Source organism: Trachemys scripta, chromosome 1, assembly GCF_013100865.1.
Source record: "Trachemys scripta elegans isolate TJP31775 chromosome 1, CAS_Tse_1.0, whole genome shotgun sequence".
In the NCBI taxonomy this organism is placed as follows: domain Eukaryota; kingdom Metazoa; phylum Chordata; order Testudines; family Emydidae; genus Trachemys; species Trachemys scripta.
In genome coordinates, this window is record NC_048298.1 from 88,775,493 (window position 1) to 88,796,135 (window position 20,643).

The 20,643-nt window shown below is 44.2% G+C and overlaps 1 protein-coding gene across 6 annotated transcripts; it reads right to left on the reverse strand.

Moving 5' to 3' along the window:
* Window positions 1-716: 716 nt before the first annotated feature.
* On the reverse strand, window positions 717-20,623 carry XRCC6 (X-ray repair cross complementing 6). Of its 6 annotated transcripts, none has more exons than XM_034775275.1 (13): window positions 20,532-20,623; window positions 19,151-19,244; window positions 18,737-18,849; window positions 17,663-17,801; window positions 15,393-15,647; window positions 13,409-13,592; window positions 11,374-11,560; window positions 9,496-9,664; window positions 7,015-7,176; window positions 5,639-5,768; window positions 4,153-4,253; window positions 2,672-2,785; window positions 717-1,243 (listed from the first exon to the last, which is right to left on the reverse strand). In XM_034775275.1, the coding sequence occupies exons 2-13, from the start codon at window positions 19,227-19,229 to the stop codon at window positions 1,044-1,046; spliced, it is 1,833 nt and encodes a 610-aa protein (XP_034631166.1). In that variant the 5' UTR covers window positions 19,230-19,244; window positions 20,532-20,623; the 3' UTR covers window positions 717-1,043. The 6 variants fall into 6 exon arrangements, 5 of the variants coding, with proteins under 5 accessions (XP_034631166.1, XP_034631151.1, XP_034631175.1 ...); XM_034775260.1 differs by lacking the exon at window positions 20,532-20,623 and adding an exon at window positions 19,917-20,102; XM_034775284.1 differs by lacking the exon at window positions 20,532-20,623 and adding an exon at window positions 19,839-19,977.
* Window positions 20,624-20,643: the final 20 nt, after the last annotated feature.

Consider the following 20,643-nt stretch of genomic DNA (forward strand, 5'->3'; position numbering starts at 1 on the left):
GGCTGTGCCGCCTGAGGTAAGTCTGTGCCTGTGCCCCCATTCCCTGCCCCTGACTTGAGCACCCCCAACCCCTCATCCCCAGCCCAGAGCCCCCTCCTACACCCTGACTCCCTCACCCCCACACTGTCCCAGCCCTCATCCCCAGCTCCATTGGGTTGCAGGCACCACCAATTTTCTTCAACTGGGTCCCCAGAAAAAAAAAAAGTTTGAAAACACTGGCCTAATGGGATGTCATTATCCCTCTTCCCTCCTCAAAGGGAACACATGACCTGATATTTAATGTTTAAGAGGAAACTAGTTATCCTTAGCCTTTTTTTTCCCTTTGGCAATTTAGCTTTCAAAAGGGAAAAGATCCAGGTGGTTTGTTTGTTTTTTTGTTTAAACAACTGCTATTACTGAGCACTAAATAGTTTTCTGCCTATGCTGTTATCAGTATATGTTGACAACTTTGATTATGCTTAAGGCAGAATAGAATCCAACTTGTTCTTGCATAATGATTTTGGTTCTGATATGTTTAATGTGTTAATCAGTACAGTAAGGTGCCACTTTTGTAGTTCTTGTAAGCGCACACATTTGCGAGGTGAGCCTGATAGTAATATAGCACCATTTTATCCACCACCATAGATTAGTCCACTTCCTTATTTAAAATGAGCAAGTTTTGTTGTACATGACAGCATCTCTTTTATGCCATTCCTGCTGTTCCCAAGAAGTAAGGGTTCCAAAACAAACTTGCATTTATTCAGACACCAACAAGGCACAAGAGTGTTCATTTGAATTGTAAGACCAGAGTTAGGATAGGGTTTATTTTGCCCTCTGCTACCACCAGCAGAAGACAATTGCTAAGAGGATCTATTGTCACCAAAAGGAAGAAATAAGTTTTCTTCCCACTGGAGTCTGCAGTGTTGGATGTAACGAAGGGATTCTTTCCCCACCCCCTCTTCCACCAGCATCAAAACTGAACTCAGACCCAACACCCGGGTGAGTAGACTGAGTTTTAAGCAGAAGGGAGTCACCCCTTTGTCATCAAAGTCCTCAGTTCCTGGTTAGAACTTGCTGAAATACTCAGTCAGTGCATCTAGAAGTTCTTGCTTCTTCCCACCGCCTTTTAGCCCATAAACCCTGCATGCTTCCTTCAGAACAGGCACGGTGAATTTGCCCAGAGTGCCCTTCTGTACATGGCTCCTAAGCTCATCCTTGGAGACTTCCATCTTGGGCTTCTTCTCTATTTGGCCAGCACCTTCTCCTATTAGGAAAAAGAAATTTGGACCACGACATTAAAAGAACTGTATGTATAGGGAAAACACTGCAACACTTAATATGCCAGTCTAGTAACCGATAAGTAAGCAGTGGCTTAATAGCTATGTGGCAAATTTCTAGATTCTGCATTTCATCTTTGAAGCAGCTGTATATTTAATTGGTGAGTGATCAGAGGAGATCAAATAACCAATGTCAGTTGTTTTTTTTGAGATGGTACAGGAAAAAAGGTTCTATACAATACCAGTCTCTGAAGAGCAGTCCCATGCAGCGGTATTATAGTCACCTTATGCAGAAGGTGTGTTTCTCAAGTTACACATTTCAGCTGGTATTATTTATATGATTTTACAAGTTACACATTTCTTTATAGGTCACTAAAATCCAACCCATCAGTTTGTTTCAGGTCCCTAGCTTGTTTTTCTGTTCCTCCCCTATCTCTGTTTTGAATACTAGCATTCCAGGTACTGATCTGTGAAGGTACTTCCCTAGTTTTTAAGAACAAATTTCCTATGTCTTACTATCTGATTGTGCCAAATGCTTACTTCAGCAAATTCAAGGAGATATAGGATACTTAGCATAAGTGAACAGGATTAGGGCATCGACCAGTTTAGGCTATATCACTGTCACAATATTTGTGCTTAATATTACTGGTGTTTAATGCATATTGATATATACATATTTATATGCTGTTGACTAATATATGCTGGCTGGAACAGTTTGTGGCTTAATGGGAAAGACTCCATAACCAAATGACACTATGGGGGATTTTCACAGGGATAGCACAGCAGAATATAAAATCCCAACATGGAATTTAGCTAGGACACCTTTGTTAACACCCCACTCTTATGAAAAGTCCCATGGAATCTTAATTACAATTGCGGTGTACAGCTAATTCAAGACAAGTTCATAGTAGAACACTGCATCATTACTTTGAGGGAAGAAATCGCCTACTACAGCCTTACAAAAAAATTTAGCAGCCCAGGCAGAGTCTTATTCATGGTATGGGTAAATGGGGGGGGGAGGGGGGGAAGAAGAAGAATAATGATTTTGCTGGCCTATCAAAAAAAAAAAAAAATCACCTCAAGCCAAATGAGCAAAAACATTTAAAGGTTGCTCTATTTATTGACCCACATTACTTCCTGCTGCAAGCTGGGTTTTCCTTAAGAGATCTCCCATTCAAGAAATGATCCAATTTGATCAAACGCTGTTTCAGCTTGAGAGTTCTAATGAGGCCACAATCCAAGGTGGTATGACTTCATTTTGGCATGAAGCCAACCAACAGTATCAGTGAGAGCGGTTTCATAACTGGTTTCTTTAAACCATGAGATAAACTGAGAAATGCAGACTTCTCAGCACACAGCTGATATGGACAGAATGCTGCATGTCACAACAGTGCAGGCTCCTCACCATCACTCACCTTGTTTCCGCTTCACAGCCTTCCCCTCAGGATTGTAGTCAGGGGGGTAAACCAGCTGCTTAAACTGCTCCACCAGATCACCCAGTCTGTGGTTCATTGCCTCAACCTTGGGCTCTGACAGAAGAGAAATTCATACTCTCAAAAACATAACCAAGCACAGGGAAACCTGAATGACTGAAAATGTCACCACCATATTCCTGTGTATCGCAAAAGAGGACTGTCCTCAGAATAACTATCATTCCAAAAGGCTTTGCAAACATGAGAAATTAAATGCAAAAAAGGTATGTTAATGCAATGGTAGTTAGAAATTTTGAATGCACAAGAGTCAGGAAGTGAGGTTCTGATGATACCATTAACTTATATTGCCCATGTGTAATAACTTATTACTAATTAGACTTGTACGTATACCTAAATAGGAAGGACAAACATGCTTATGCACAGACCAAACGGGAAAAAAAAAATATAACAGCATGCTAGAGAAATAAGTATGCTGCAGCTTTTAATTCATCTCACTGTTATGTTGGGCTATCCCTATCTGTTTTTTATATTCACCTGTTGTCTCTTGTGTTAGACTATAAGCACTTCAGCGCAGAAATCATTTTTGCCATGTCTATCCACTGTCTAACACAATGGGGTCCTGACTGTTGAATGGGATCCTTAGGCACTACTGCAATACAAGCTAATTTTAACACTTTTCCAAACATACAGAAAAACAGGGAAAAAAGTTACAGCTTTTCCTGGGAAAATTCTCATATATATGCTCTTACTGACCACAAGGTGGCATCATTCTGCCACCATAAATCCACTGGACAAGTCATTCATTCCATTAATTTATCAGAGTTAAAAGCTAACTAGACCTTTAAAGAAGGGAGTTTCAGGGAAAACAGCAGTTTGCCAGTAAGGAAAACTGTTCAATCTTCATTTCAAAGAGGTAAGTTATTCAGTCTCCTCTTTACTTTCATTGGCCATGACTTTAAGACCTAATGAGGGATTTTTGGAGAAGAGAGTTGCTCCTGACTTCTAGATACCTAGATTCAAAATCTAGGTTTAGGGCCAGTTTCTGCCTTCAGAAAGCACTTACAGCTTTCATTGACTTGAGAACTGCAGGTCTGTTCAAGGGTAGTATTTAGCTCTAAGTCACAAGTGACATGAGTTTGGTCTTAATTTAGTCCAAGTGGCTACTTGTACACTGCACAAAGTTAGCAGTTTTTCAACAAAACTGAAAGGGACATTTTATCAAGTACTTATTGGGGAGGAAGGGGTGTGCGTGAGGAAGGGAACAGAACCAGAATTACAAAATTAAAGAGACTGAAGTATGTTACTACCACCACACTCTGAATTAAGTCCTAGCATTGCACAATGCTAACTGGTTTAAAAGCACAAGAAGTCCATTTCTGTTTTCTAGAAACACACCACCACCTAGAGTGAAAAATCAAGTGGCCTCTACCCCCACCCTCTTTGCATCCACTCATCGTTCTCACGTGTCAGATCCTCAGCTTGTTCAGGCTCGATCAAGTCCAGTGCCAAGGCCTCCAAGTTCCTAAAATGCTGCTGCAGAACCGGATTCTCAAAGCTGTCATTCCTGCCAACAAAACCCAGAAACATTCAACACACGTCAGCAGTAAGCTGAGCCCATAAATAGGGCTACTGAGCCCCCAGTTCAGAAATCATTTCCCCACCCTCCCCTGCACAGTTAAGCATCTCCATCACCAGTGGTGCTTCACTGAGGACTGGTTTTCTCAGGTTTACTGCCTGCAGAAGTAATGACCATGTCACTAGCTTAATAAGCTACCAGCTTATTAATAAGCATGATGTGTATATGTGAAAAATGAAGATGGCATCAGCCCACACTTCAAAACCAGTTTTGCCCCTTTATCTGAATACACATCCCCTTTAATGTGAACACTATGAAGTTGATCCTCCTCAAGATGGAGAGGCATAACTCCCTTTAACAATTATTCTGTAGTACTTTTCATTTAAACATCCTAAAATGCTTAACTTACAGATAGATCAGACATGGGTTCTCTCATTGTCACTGAAACATACTGCCTCTGGAACATGGGGTAATGGCCCTGCTCTATGGGACATGTGTTAAAGGAGTTCCAGAATGTACTGGTACAACTGTTTAAGGCATGCTGCGTGTGGGTGGTGTCAAAATAGCTCTGTCGGTAAGTGTTGCTACATGTTAGTTTTTAGTTTATTAATATAGTGTCTTAGCCATAGCCCACTTCATGTGAATGTATGCCTTAAACTGTTGCAAGGACAAACAATATAACAAACTAGTTCAGGTAATCAATCAATCTCCCTGCAACAGTCTCCTAGCTTAGTGCAAACACACCTAAGCAGAGTGCATTGGAGACCTATACCACAGCTAATTTTCAATTAGCAGGTCAATTTTGGCCCCTAGAAGTAGGAGCTTTGGGGTAATTTCCAAATGTGAGACATTGCACCCTGGGATGGAGTTAGGACTAATTCATCTTATCTAGACTTACACTGTACCCATCATTATGGTATCTGAACCAGTGCAGCTATACGTGTATTGGAGATTTGACCACTGGGGCAGACATCACAGTGGATTGCACCAGATAAACCAGACCTGACCTAAAGATCTGCTCTCAAGTTTTGTGGCCAACCATTATAATCAATACCTGGAAGCTGTCTGGCTTAGCTGTTGTATGTGGACACCATATTGTAAAAGTGTTGCATGATCAAAGCATTTCAAATAATGGTTTTATACAATGTTTAGGGTAGACATGTCCTTGGAACACCAGACAGCTGAACAAATTCATTCAGAGTTAAAAAAAAAAAGCACTCAAGTTGCATTATAAATTGCACAGTTTCAGGCACCTAGTGCTTTGAAGTCTAGGATTGATTCTGTGTGCATACCACAGCTGCCGCTGAACACCGTACAACACAGCAGGTGATAGCTTTGCGTTTTCATGCCCCGTGCCTCTGACCTCCATTCACCTGTACTTGAACCGGAGCTTCTGGATTATTTCCTTCATTTTGTCTACTTGTTCATCATTGGCTGGGACCTTTTCTGTAAAGTCAATTTTCCGTTTGTCATCTGCATAAGGCAGGAAAATGAGGTGGAAACCTAGACCAAAGAGACCAGAGAGCAGTTATCTGAAAGCTTGACCTCAGAACAGCATGTCAAGGGCAAGCCCAAAATGCTCTGCAGTTGGGTTGGCAGGAAAATTTATCTATGCTAGCCAGACACTTATTGTATACAATCTGTCAATAATGCACAATTAACTAGCATCGCTTCCCTTTTCAGACATTTCTTAGGCAGTCTCTTTTCTGAAGAGCCAACAATATCTTCAGGGGTATTCAAACAGCACAGTGAAGCCCCAATCCTGACTGAAATCTCTGGCCACTACCATAATATAAATCCGTATCAATAATAATTAATGCTGCTGACTTTTGAGAGATACGATCTAAGTGTGTGAGCAGGCACTAGGGATCCTTGAGTTGTAATTCCATCGGACACTGATTCTCAGTGGAGTTGGGCAAGTCACCTGTCTTTTCTGCATCATCCCATCTTTTAATCAGGAGAACACTGATCCATCTCACAGTGGTGTTGCAACAATGGAATTAATGCTTATGAAAAGATTGGATAGAATCACACACTACATGCATGGAGCATTATTTTTTTCCCCAAACTTCTCAACCCAGGGCTCTCCAATTATAAAAGTGAGGAAAAGCAGAAGGAAAATAATTTACCACTGCTCTTTCATAACACCCCACTCAATTGGTACACAGTGACAATTATGATGATTTTCATTTATTCACAACCTTCAGAAGAGCCCAGGGACAGAACAAAATTCAAGGAGGCATAAGTGCTCTAGGTAACCAATAGAGAGATTTTTCCATTCTGATGTTGGCTACCTGAAGCAGTTAGCAAAGATGTGGGAGGGGAGGGAAACTGTTGCAGCCACATTGGACTTGCATGTTATTTTATCCAGGGCAAGAACAGACACAAATGGAGGCTTTTAAAATGTGTAGCAGGGCACACTACACAGGTGCAACATGGCACAGCTAAACAAGGCTAATACCAGCCTTGCATCAGAAATCCATAGTAGCAGGCATTCATTTTAAATTGCCTCAACCGAAAAATTGTGGCAGACCTGTGCAAAGTAAATATTTCAGGTGAGCAACTGTGGCTAGAGACCAATGAGCTCCTTGTTCTGTGTCAGATTCCTGACATGCCCATCTCCTCTTTCTGCAAGACACTTTCTCCCCAATCTTTATACTAGGCAGCATCTGGCAGGGATAGTGCATGTTCTCTAGCTGGCACTTTTTTTCATGCTGCAAGATGGAAAAAATGCAGTCTCTTCACATACCTGGAGGGACTGTCTGCACTTTCTGTTCATCCAGCTCCTCTTCCTGTGGGACCAGGGCTACAAAACGCGGGGGAGTGTTCCGGCGGGGGGTATACCTGCACAATGCCATCACCTCTTTGTCCAGGCACTTGGTCAGTAAGGCATTAAACAGAGTCGTACTCCCTGTGCAACAAAAGCCATATATCTGTCAGACTAAGAACACTGCTCCCTCCTGGGACACAGACACTTGACCCAAAGCATTACAGACCTTAGCATCTGCCACTTTTTGAATATACCTGCAAAATTGCAGATGGAGGCCAGAACAGGAGGCAGAAAAATAACGTTAACAGGGCAAAACCCTGAGATGACAACATGGTCTGACCTGAACAGAAGAGCAAGAGAATGCTGGTGAGATTGCTGGACTCACCAACATTTGCAACAGGAGATGGGGGAAGAAAATGGAAGGAGACATCTGGCAAAGCCCCCCCTTCAATTTGGATATATATATATTAGTGACACTCTCTTGGAGGCCTAGCAGTGGTAGACCCAAGGCCCTCACTGCAGAGGCAGGGTACTAAGAATCTAGGTTGTAAAAACTCCATCCTCTTTCCAGACCAAACATTAGCTTTTATTTTCACCGGACACCTAACTCAGACTATGTAGTCAAGAGTCATGCAGGTGCTGTTCTGCTGGACCTAAATGGACTGTAAGGCAGTAAAGGAGTTAGCTAAACATCCACCCCAACAGCACAACACTCAAGGGAGTATGCCTTACACCCCATACGAGGAGCATTGTCTCAGATGCTGAGGGAGAAGGGCACCCTGTCCTAACAGAGCCCTTTTTAGTTCATGGCCTACTCTGTACGTGAGAGAACTATTAACTACTTCATCTTAAGCACTGTTCACTTACATGTTACAGTATTACCTCCCCACCCAAGTACACACATAACATGGTGACGGAAGAGAAAAAAGGCCCAGGTTCCACCCCCTACAGTTTACATCTGCTTATAAAATAATCCAGAACCTTCAAATACTAACGAATACATCCCTCCTTGGCATTGCCTTTGTTGTGCTTAGCTGATATAATTGCCACCTTTGAATCTAGATTTTCTACCCATGACCCTAGAGCTCTCTATTCTGGTCCCTGCCTTCCAATATACCTCAGGTTTCAAATACAGACACTGCTGTGAATGACAAAAGCAAACCTTTTGGGGGCACATTTGATCAGCTGCTTGTAGGTTGGAAATAAAAGAAAAAACAGGTTCAGAAGCATAGTGGGGAAGGAAGAGAACATTAGTTGTGACTGGGGGAGCAGAGAGTGGCAGTTAAAAGAGCAATAATGTGGGTTTAAGATTTTGTACAGTAACTCCTCACTTAATGTTGTCCGGATTGATGTTGTTAAGTTGCTGATCAATTAGAGAACATGCTTGTTTAAAGTTGTGCAATGCTCCCTTATAACGTTGTTTGGCAGCCGCCTGCTTTGTCCACTACTTGCAGAAAGAGCAGCCCATTGCAGCTAGCTGGTGGGAGCTTGGAACCAGGGTGGGGCGGCAGCCTCCCTATCAGCTCCCCTAAGTTCCCTGTGCGGCAGCAGCCCAGCAGGCTACCAATTGCTGAGCAATTCAGCTGTCCCTCCCCCCCACTGCCGTGCTGCTCCTGCCCTCTGCCTTGGAGCTGCTCCCGGGAGCCTTCTGCTTGTTGTGGAAGGGGGGGAGGAAAGAGGGGTGCTAATGTCCAGGTGTCCCCTTACCCCCATTCCTGTACCTCATCTCCACAGAGCAGGGGGGGCCGGACATGACAGGGCTCAGGACAGAGGGAGCTTGCTGGCAGCAGCTGCTGTCTCAACTTGCTGATCTACTTAAAAAGGCAGTGTACTTAGAGTGGGGTCAGTGTACTTAAAGGGGCAATGAGCGCATCTCTCTCACACGTGTTTCTCTCTCTCTCTCTCTCACACACACACACACACACACACACACACACACACAGTGTGTGTCTCTGTCTCTCTCTGCCATGCTGTGTCTCCTCCCTCCATTTGTGCTGTCTTGTAGAGTGAGGGGCTACATTAACAACATGTTAACCCTTGAGGGCTCAGCCGAGAGCTAGTTCATCATTTAGCAGCAAGGCATTCCCTGGGAAATATCCCACCCTCTTTCTCCACCACCTCAACCAAGCTTCACAATCATCATTGCTATGTACAGTATTAAACTGTTTGTTTAAAACTTATTCTGTGTGTCTGTCAAAAACAATTTCCCTGGAACTTAGCTCCCCCCATTTACATTAATTCTTATGGGGAAATTGGATTGGCTTAACATCATTTCACTTAAAGTAGCATTTTTCAGGAACAGAACTACCACGTTAAGCGAGGAGTTACTGTACTGGGCAAGGGAGCAATCTAAACTCTATATGTTCTATGTCCCTCTTAAATGATAGCTCTATTCCACTCTTCTGTCAATTAGTTTGCTGTTGCACTGCCAGGTGGTCAATCTCTCCCAGTTTTGCTTACCACTAATGAAGGACTCTTCAGGATAGATGAACTGGGAGGGCTTGATGTAATAGTGCTGTTTCAGCATCACCAATGGTTTAAAGCCAATTAGGACCAAACCTGGGGAATCAAATCTCTTCACTTCTTCTACCTCCTCTTTCTCCAGTACAATCTGTCGGTTCCCATACGTCTAACAAATAGAAGAAAAAAGACAATTATGAGAATGGAGAGCTCACCCATTCAGCAGAGAGGGCATAAGGGACAATGGAATCCATTCTCCTATGATGAAACATATGGGGGAGTGGCAAAAAGAGGACTGTGGGAATGGGGAAGGTGACTAGATTACCCACTGAAGATATTTTCCAGCTCAAAGGAAAGATCTGCGAGATGTAGTTCCATGCTGGCATGAGGAGAAACCAGCTCACTGCTGGTTAAAGCAAAATCCAAATTGGTTTCACACACAGGATTGAACAAATCAAATACATTCAACGTTGACAACGCCAGCAGTTTAAATGGACTGATAGCCAGTCTACGTAAAGAACAGTCCTGCTATGTCCATAATGGAGCATCTCTCATGCGCCTTTCGATTTCTCTAATCCCAGGTTTTTAATCAGCCATTCAGACAATAGTTTAATTTTATCTATTCATCACCAGTCTCCCTCAGACACACTTTGGATCCCTTTGCACTAGTTTCCATGGTACTCCATGGCATTCAGTGTAGGACCTGGCAGGATGGTTTATGGAGGAAGTTTGGGCGTGAATGACTAAGAAAATCTGCTTCAGCAAATTCCCAGTAATGGTAGTGTGCTCACAACCCTCGCTTCTAAGCAGACATCTGCTAGCAACCTGGTGGTTGAAAGTACTCTTCTGTTTCAAAGATCTGATCAGAACAGTATTTAATCTCCGTACTTTCATCCAGTCTACAAAAGGTCAGACAGGAGAGAGATGTTTGGATTACAGCCTTGTACTTCTCCCATACACCTTCTGCTCTGAGCAATTGGTGGGTCATGACAATAAAACCCAACATCTTCAGCTAAAAGAAGGATGGACACAAAATAACTTTATAGTCTTATAACTCCTTCCATCCCGGAGCCTCAAAGTATTTTGCAGACCATGTATATAGGAATCACTTATCTGGCCCTGAAATACAGCTACACCTGAGCGTGGCAATCATTCAGTAACAGCAACACTACATGGCAGCGGGGGAGTGCAGAATAAAGAGGGAATTTTAGGGATGCAGAGTGCAATTACCCAGGTTGGAAGTTAACTTAGACATCGGGATTCATATCCCTGACCTTATGGTAATTAAGGATTCCATGATATTAATAAATAATAATATATGGAGATATACCTATCTCATAGAACTGGAAGGGACCCCGAAAGGTCATTGAGTCCAGCCCCCTGCCTTCACTAGCAGGACCAAGTACTGATTTTTGCCCCAGATCCCTAAGTGGCCCCCTCAAGGATTGAACTCACAACCCTGGGTTTAGCAGGCCAATGCTCAAACCACGGTCAAACATGATCTGTGTTTAGATCATCAAGAAACGGCACCAGCAATAAAACAAGGGCTGCTAGTGTCATGTTTTCAGGATGAGACAGTTCTGACTCCGAAAGGAGAGCACACCCTATAAAGCCCCAGCCTCACTTCCATTAATAGCGGTTTTCTCCCTTGAAAGCCTCACCCAAGCAATGACCCACTTAAATTCTGCTTAACTTATGAATGTGACAAAGACCCCTAAGAGGACAGAGGTGCAAACAGTACGAACAAATGGCACTGTGCTTTTCTGCAGATCATCTTAAAAGGCCAACAGAAAAATAAGCAGCAGGTTTATTCAGATGCTTAATGTCCTTGCAGGTCCCCCAGCATCAGGAAGAACGAATGTGTAGGGAGTGCGTTACCTGAGCCTTCTTGGTATCACTAGGTAGAAGCAAGCTGCCTGTCTCTCGGTTAAATGTCCGTGTCTTTGTTTTCACAGGCTCATTGGTTTCCCGATAAAGTTTCACTGGAGATGGTTTGAAAGCTTTCTGGACCAAGTTGTAAACACCTACAGTGAGGGACAGGTCTTTGCCCAGATGGAAGTTTAACCTGTGTGGAAATAACAGACAGGTTATTTCAAATTTCTAAATGGACACTTTTCATAAAGGTCTCTCACATGACAGTCTATTCCCTCAGGTTCGCATTTATTCACTTTCCAACTCCACCTGCATCTCTGAAATGGAAGTATTACTTACCTTGCAATTCTGCTTCTCTAAAGATATTGTGCAGGATTCTCAGTCCTGGGTCATAGTTCTTTAACACAAACCACTTAGCAGAACTCAGAGCTTCTCCGTTCTTTTTACTCTCGAAGACAGCTACAGTGAGGTAGAGCACAAGGCAGACCTACTACTGACAACTGTGCACCGTTCCCATGCTGAACATATATGCTGCCCTTTGAACTCTTAGCCAGCTCCTTTGAGCCAACAGGAGGTAAAGCTCCCAGAAAAAGCCAATTCAAGACAACGCAATAGCAAAAACATGCCTCTGGGGGAAAAAAAAACAAGGCTTGAGAGAGACGGTAACCTACAAACTGAGTAGAACAGCGAGAGGGTGAAACAAGACATCTCCCTTCCTCTAAAGATAATGTCAGTATAGGATTCTCACTCCACAAGAGTTAAAGAGCTTGAGGGATGTCCCCAAAGGGGGGCAAGTAGCAGCAACAAGGGCAATGCCAACAGTGTGAATAAGGAAGGAGGTGTTATATAAAAAAATATATATATAAATTATATCCTTCCTTATTCACACTGTTGGCATTGACCTTATTGCTGTTAGCATTAACGAAACAAAGGAGTAACATACCTTGTCCAAGTACTATGTCAGAGGTTCCAGTCTGCAAAAAGGGATAGCAATCAGTGAGAAAAGCCCACGTAAAAACTGGCAACCTGAAAATCTGGGATGACATCCTAAGAAGGGACTCTCTCCTGTAGTAAAATTTCCAAGGGTTTCAGTCTGCTCCATACAGAACCTCCAGGGACATTTTGACATCTAGCATACGGTGAAAGGCCTCCCCAGACAGGCACACAGTCCGAAGGGAAATGTTGGCAGAAGGATAGGTAGAAGTCTACCACCACCTTGAAGAGGAAGCTCGGATGAGTCTGCAGCATTATCTTATCTTTATAAAGCATGGCATAAGAAGAATCAATCACTAGGCCCTTGAACTCACTCTGAGCTGAAATCTTTGCCACCATGAAAATGAACTTCCTGTAAGAAAAACTAACACAAACTGGATGGTTCAGAAGGAATTATCAGCAGCTTTGTCAAGAGCACATTAATATCCCATAACACTTTTTAAATGTGAGTTTTCAGAAGTGTTAATCCCCATAAGAACCAGAAAACAAGGGCCTGTAAAGACACTGGCCCACATATGACTAATGCAGGTACGACAAACTGAAATAGCTACCAAACATGCAGGAATGCAGTAAGCTAAACTCAGATAGGTGAAGGCAGTCGAGCAGTTTTTGTGCAAAGGCCCACTTCAGCCTGACTTTACCACAAACACTAACATTTTCTCGTTTGAGTTGTAGATTTTTTTTCCAGTAGATGATTTCTGAGATGCCTGGAGGACATGAGCCCCATACTCAGACTAAAATGTCAAGAAAAGGGCTCTGGGGTCAGGATGGAGCAAGGATGATTTCAGGCCAGACTCTCAGAATAGGAGGAGGCATGTGGTTGCCAGAAGGGACCTAGTTCACATTCTATTTTCCACTACTGCGATCCTTAAGGGTCTATGAGCTAGGAGAGTTCCATTAGTCTTGTGCTAGAGAGTTAAGGCCCAGGAGTGAAAATACTGCTCAAATGGTGTCTTTATAGAACAATCCTTCCACATGAAGAAGGCTGGACATAGCATCAGCAGCCTCTGGAAAGGGTTATTTCAAAATGTTGACATGTGGTACGCACCTGGCCAAAGCACGCTTCTTTGTCTCCTTTGCTCGCACTTTCTTCATGAGATGTTCCAGCTTTCCTGAGGCATCAGTATGGACCCCAAGGTCTTCGTCCTCTGCTGTGTTAATGATGTCCCTGTAGAACAAGGAGATATCGAACCCCCCAGGCTTCTTCAGGTGCATCAAGTCAAGGATGATACCTGGGGGCAAGGTAGAAATGTGGGGAGGATCATACAAATTGATTTCTACTTATATTGGCATGTTCATACAATATTCAGATATTCCTTTAAATGGGAAAGGAAGTCAAAATGGACAGTCGTCCAAGAACAAAGAGGTGTCCTTTTGTTAAGACTTTTCTCTTTTTGGTAAGTGTTGGTTCTTGTAAGAAAGTAATTAATGAGAACAGGCCTGGTAGTTCTTTGCATCTAGTCAAGCAATGCAGCAGAGGGACCATGCTCAGCCCCTGCCTGGGAGGGGAGTGACCCACTGTGGCCAATGCTCAAAGCAGCACTGACAGGCTCCAGAAGAAACTGCATCCACCCCATTCTTGTCCATAGGGAGAGGAGAGGAAGAGAAGATGGAATCCCCCACAAAATTCTCTTTTGTCAGGTATAAGGGATAAGGTCTTAAGGATGCTTGACTACCCTTAGGCTCTAGCACACCAACTGAATTCTGAAGGAATTGGCTGTCTCAACCACTTGCTGTGACTACTGCAACATCCTCCTTTCTGGCCTCCAAACATATTGCTTTCCTTCAATTCATATAAAATACAGCTGTGACCGAAGGCAATTTCTGCAATATCCTTGAAAAACCTTACTGAATTAAGTTAAAGTATCTCTGGAGTCCATTGTATTAAATGTTATTATTGGCTTAGACTGTATGTAACCTGTCTGGAGGGGGACAGGGCAGGGAAGAGAGGTGATGTGAACCCCAGAAAGTGTTGTGAATGTCAAAGGATTATATTCAACAATGTGCCAGGCAAGAATGGACTTTGGAGACTAAGTGTCAAGTGATTTGCCTGGGAAAATCTCGGGGGGGGGAGGGGGGGGATGTGAACGACACACGACGACGCTGAATGCAAATTCCCACTTCCAGTTACGCAAAAAGCCAGCTTTTTCAAGCTATGGCTTGAGACGGGAACCATTGTCTACTGATTACCTCTTCCCAGAATCTCAAGATCAAAGGCCCAAGCTGTATAAAGGAAAGACTGCACTATTCATGGGTGTGCTAGTTCTGAGCTAAGTCTGCTATGAACCTGTAACCACAGAAAAACCCCTTTGCAGAGTTTGAAAGACTGATTCCTATCAGAGTCCTAGCTAGAGCTGGGGGGTGATCTCTTGTAAACTTATTAGAATGTATGTAGATTTTATTGTTTTTAATATAATTTTCTCTGTAATGCTTTCACCTTAAGAATAAATATGTTTGCTTAGAAAAAGCTGTGTGCCAACTTGTGACTGCTGGCAACTACAGCTGTTCATAGCCTTCGGTGAGAAAGCGAAGCACAGACACCAAAGGGAGGTGATGGCTGAGGAGCCAGGAACCTAGAATGTGTGCTGTTGTTGAACCACGGAGAGGGAAACAGATGCAGTTGCTAAAGTAATCCTCTTTGCCTCTCAATTTGATCATGTCACTCCATTCCTGGAAGAAGGGGGAAACAAGGAAGTATGAGGGTGGTTTAATTTCTATGGCCCATTCAATCCCTGACTACAAGCCAAGACAAACAAAAGGGGTTTAATTAGTGCCTATTAACTACAAAAAAACTGGACTGAGAGCCTCTAATTTAGAAAGGATTTTTATGTTTTGATTCAAATATTTTGAAGAATTGTCTCCAGAAATGTAGCAGCCCAAAGCCCTGTTTACGCCTAGCAATTCCCCAAGTCCAATCACATCATTCACTTTCCTCCAAGATTGTACAAAGCAGTTACTTGGTGTCTGCTGCAGGGAAGCATCACTTACTCTTCATTAGGCTCAATTTCTAAATTAAAGGTGAAAATGCTCACCTGTGTCTCGAAGGTCAGCAGCTTTGGTCCTGGCCAGCTTAGCTTTAGTGCTGTCATGTCCATGAGGGTTGTCTTCATTGGTGAAGAGCATGATTCTCTTGTGGCTCATCTTGAGCTGGACATCACTGAAGAGATTACAGCAGGCCCAGAGTGCCTCGCCCAGTGAGTAGTCAGCATTATGGCCAAACGACTCACGAAAGAGTGCTTTTCCCTGATCTCCCTTGTACTTATCCAACTCTAGCACTCGTTTGGCACCTAGACGGAAAGACAGCAAGGGCATTACTGGTTCTAGTTCGCACATTAAAGCCAAAACCTGCTGACCATTTTTCCAGCCAGAGAAAACACATTGCTCCCTACAGCTGATGTTTGTCTAACATTTCACAGCATCTCCACAGCATGGCCCTTCCAGTAGTTGGGTAGGGAAAGTGTTCAGCGTCTTGGGGTATGTCGACACAGCAACTGAAAGGCATGCTTCCGAACATGAGTAGACATATACACATTAGCTCTGCTCAAGTTAGTGCCTAAAAATAGCAGTGTGGCCACAGCAGCACAGGCGGTGGCTTGGGATAGCCACCCACGTACGTACGCAGGGGATCGGGTGGGATTGTAAATGGGCAGTTAGCCATGTAGCTAGCCCGAGCTGCTGCAGACATACTGCTATTTTTAGGCATTAACTCAAGCACAGCCGGCACATATATGTCCATCTGTGCTGGAAATTACACCTCCGACCTGCTGTATACACATATCCTTAGGTGTATGGACCCATCGATAACCAACCTTGTTTTTCAAACTACGGACTTGCTCAAGTTGACCAACGGCTCCCCTTCTGCTTGTCTAGTGACAGCTTCTCTCTCTCTTCACAATCTTGCCAGTGATAGTGGAAGAACCTTTTACTCTGCAACCACTGCTATTTGATCAGCTTTTTCGTATCTTGCTCCCTCACTGGAGTCTCCATCTCTTAAGATCTCACCTGAAAAGGGATCCTATTCACTATTTAATTTCCCACCCTATCTGTTATTTAACTAACAGTTTTAGAATTAGTGTTCTGAGAGAAGATGCTATACAAGAAGAACTAGATTACATAAACCCTTCCCCCTCCAGGGTACACTGTATCTCCAGCAGGCAGGAGTCTTTCCCCAATTCTTTTCCCCACTAACGGCCCACACCTTTCATCTGCACCTTTGGGCCAAGAGAACAATAACCCCGTCCAGCTCTGGAGGTGTGATATATTAGAGGTTGGTAGGCAGAAATTCCACCATGCTTTGTTCCTTTGCTTATAAGATGTGCTTCCAAGGAGTAGTTTGGGAATCAGACGTCAGACACACTCCTACCCTGCCAGTACAGTAGCTAAAACAGAGCTGGCCTTCTTTCTCTATACAACATCCTACTCTCCTAAAAGTACTTCAGCACGAAGGCTAAGAAGTCTCAATGAGAAAGAAAAGTTAACAGTCCAAGTCCTCTGGAGAAACATCTGCATGTTCTCCCACTCCTATTTATTGAATATTCCCATTATTTACAAGCAATAGCTTTTAGATTAAATGCCACTTTGCCATGACAGATATTAGCGCTTGGTTCCATTAACATCACTCTGGCTGGAAGCACTCACCTTCTATTTCCTGCCCCTCCCTCAAATAAGGAAATTACAATATTATCTTCTCTCTCTCTCTCCCCCCAGAGCCTCCCACATCTCACGCTGCTTCCTACACTTTGTCACATTAACTTTACTCCTGCTCTTGGTTCTCAACCAGAGTTACTGTGCTGCGAACATTATTATTATGGAAGTCTGAGACAAAATACCACTAAGCAGGTCATCCTGTCCATCTCCTTTTGCAATCAAAAGGTATGGCAGCACATACATGGTAAATTCAACAGTACAGCAGGTGCCTGACAAGCTTTCAAGAGTCTGGATGGGACTCTCTTGAAAGCCCGTCACGCACCTGTTGTACTGCTAAATGTACCATGTATGTGCTAGAAGTCCTCTTTAATCAAAGGGGGCAGTGGCCATAAAATGGGGCCTTGTGTTAAAGTACAGAAAAATATGGAACCCCACACAAAGGAAATAAAACACTGATAGTGTGTGTTCTTTACCCGATTCAATAAGGAAATTCTAAGCAGGGAAGTTGCTACAAATATCAAAAATCCCAGCACAGAAAAAGAAATTAAAATGCTACAGTAACAGGCCTCTCTCTCCAAAGGGGACAAATGGTGATAAAAGCATTGCACAAACTTCCCCATTTCCTCTTAAGCCTCATATTCCTATTATCTCTTACCTGGATTGTCCAGCTCCTGAAGAACATACACATGTTTGAAATCAACAGAATTCTTGTGTTTCTCAGTGCCATAAAACACAACACCCAAGAGGTCCCTGTCACTACTAATGATCTTGCTGGTATACACATTCCGGATGCACTAGAAAGAGAAAACAGCAGAATCAGGGGAAAAGGAGGGAGAAAGTTAGCTGAAAAAATGGTGCTAGAGTTCTCTCTTTGGCAATCAGCCCTTCATAAAGGCAACGCCAAGGGCTGCCACAATGTTTTGAGCCACATTTCATAACAAGTATCAGAGGGGTAGCCGTGTTAGTCTGGATCTGTAAAATGCGACAAAGAGTCCTGTGGCACCTTATAGACTAACAGGCGTATTGGAGCATAAGCTTTCGTGGGTGAATACCCACTTCGTCAGATGAATGTACATTCATTCATCTGACGAAGTGGGTATTCACCCACAAAAGCTTATGCTCCAATACACCTGTTAGTCTATAAGGTGCCACAGGACTCTTTGTCACTATTTCATAACAAGTTAAGTACAAGATGTTTATGATTACATTTGAACATTAAATACTTTTCTTTATAACACATTTTCTACAGAAGAGGACAAAAGAAACACTTCCTAGAGATACTACTCTATAAGGCAAATTTATTCCTCATTTTGTAAACACCAATACCACCAAAATGTCTGGGGGTAACTACAGATTAGGGATGCAAATATCGTTTAAAAAGTTAACCGTTTAAACTAAATATTTTTAATCGTTTAAATGGTTAACTGATTAAAGGGCTGCCCCAGCTGGGGCTAAGACTAATGATTATCAATTAACTGGTTAACTACAGATCAGACCTCTCCAGCCCACAACCACTGCTGTTGCTGCAGAATGAGTTCTGATTTTCGCACCAGAGGTATGGTGCTCTCATATTATGGTGATGAGAAATACATAAATAGATAAGGCAGTCAACTACCTACATTAGCTATATTATAGTGGAGAAGAAATATGTATATAGGCAACTCAAAGCACATTGAGATCTTTTAGTCTACAAGACAGAGATTAATAATAACCTAACATATGATTTTACCTGAATTGTCATATCAAAAGGAGTCCACTCATCATCATCATAATATTCAAACATGGCCTTGGAAGCATCAACTAAAAAAATCAGGCTGTCTCGACCTGCATATTTATATTCCCCTGAAGAAAAAAAAGAAGTATAGTCTTATAATTGGCTGTATCTTTTTTTTCCCCCACTTAATGCACCCACCCATGTTATTTGCGCTTTGTAATATAAGCAATGTAGGGAGTGGCTTGAGTAGCCAAAATTCATCCACAGGAGATTATTCACAATACAGAGGCTTGAAAGAACAAAAAGAAAAGAACCTAAGGAGATCCTCAGAAATATGTCTGGAGCAGAGGACCCCGTGCTAAGGGGAAGAAAGCAGGCACTCAGGATCACATTCACAGAACACTTTTTGGTTAAAGGTCAAATTCTTACCCCCAGTTTCAACTTCTTCAGGATATTCTTCCTCTTCCTCATCCTCCTCATTTTTGTAGTAAGACATCCACTCTGACATGGCTACCACTGTTTGCTAAAAAGAGCAGATGAGGCAGGTGTTTGAACTGACCTTCAGTCTGAAGACCCTCCAAACAGCTGGTCACATGGTTTGGGCACTTGTTTTCAGTTGCTAAGGTCTGGTCCACTTAGAAATTAGATCAACCTAGCTACACTGCTGGGGAAAATGTAATGCCCCAAGCACGGTAGTTAGGGAGGTCTAACCCCCAATGTAGATACAGTTAAGGCTTGACCTACACTACAGAGTTAGGCAGCTTACGTCAACCTGTCTACACTACAACATTGCTCCCATCAATGCAACTCACCCATTACACCGACCTAATAACGGCACCTCCGCGAGAGGCACATAGTTAGGATGTCGATATAGTTAGGATGATGGCGTAGACACGGTGTCAGGCCCGTGTGGGGCTCACAACGCCCCACCCGGTGAAGTCAGTGGAAGCGCGCCGCCAACAGAGGGGGCACAGCGCAGACACGAACCCCCAGAGTAATTACTGCAGTGGCTGCCCCGTGACTTAACTTAGATCGACTAGTTGGGGTTTTGTCTTATATAGGCGCCTATTACCCCCCCCACCCCCGTCCCGATTTTTCACACTTGCTGTCTGGTCACCTTACGTGGGAAGCGCCTACGCCACAGCAGCGCAGCCACCGCCTAACCCACCAGAGACGCGCCGCCCCCGAACGTTACTTTGCCACGGAAGCGATGGCCGGAGTCAGCAGCGGGGCTGCGCGGGGGCTCCCAGAGCCGCTGTCCACGCCAGGAGCGGTTGGAAAATCCCGGGCCGCGAGGGGGAGGGGGAGGGCGCGGGCGCGCGAAGCAGCACTGGCGGGATAACGGCCTGGCTGGAACTGCTGCTCCCGCCCCCATTGGCCTCGTGCCAGTTGGAAGCGAACGGGACACGCCCCCTCTCGCTGGTTTCCAGCCGCGGCGAGCGTCTCGCGCCCTCACGTGGGGCGCCGCAACAGAGCGAGTCGCGAGCCCCGAGCTGCCCATCAGCCGCGACCCGCCCTCCAATCTCGGGCAAGGGCCCGGCCTGTCCCTGCAGCGGCAGTAGGAGGCCGGACAGGACACCGCCCCGGGGTTGTGGGGCGAGAGGCGACGAGAACATCTGCGGCCAGCCATAGCTCAGCGCCGCCCTGGCAATGGGAGGCCGGGGCCCGGGGGAGAGAAAGGGGGAATTCATGGGCACTAGATGGAGGGCCGGCAGCCCCCTGAGTAGGGGGATCGGTAGAAAACGAGGCGGGGCCCCCACAGCCCCTAAGGCAGCCCGGCTCCGCGCGAATAAGTGACTCCCGCCATTACCTGAGCCCGTAGCAGCTCACCGAAACCGGAAATCCGCCCCCGGAAACAATCCCACCCAATCCTGCGAAAGCGGGTGCGGCCCGAGGGAAACCACGCCCCCATCCGATTACTT

Coding starts and splice junctions, on each gene's coding strand:
- XRCC6 (XM_034775260.1), bottom strand. CDS start 20,096: ATGGGGGCGGGAGCAGCAGTTCCAGCCAGGCCGTTATCCCGCCAGTGC. Junction 9,665..11,373: donor GTGATACCAAGAAGGCTCAG/GTAACGCACTCC, acceptor TCTATTTGTTAG/ACGTATGGGAACCGACAGAT. Junction 7,177..9,495: donor TGAAGAGTCCTTCATTAGTG/GTAAGCAAAACT, acceptor TTTGTTGCACAG/GGAGTACGACTCTGTTTAAT.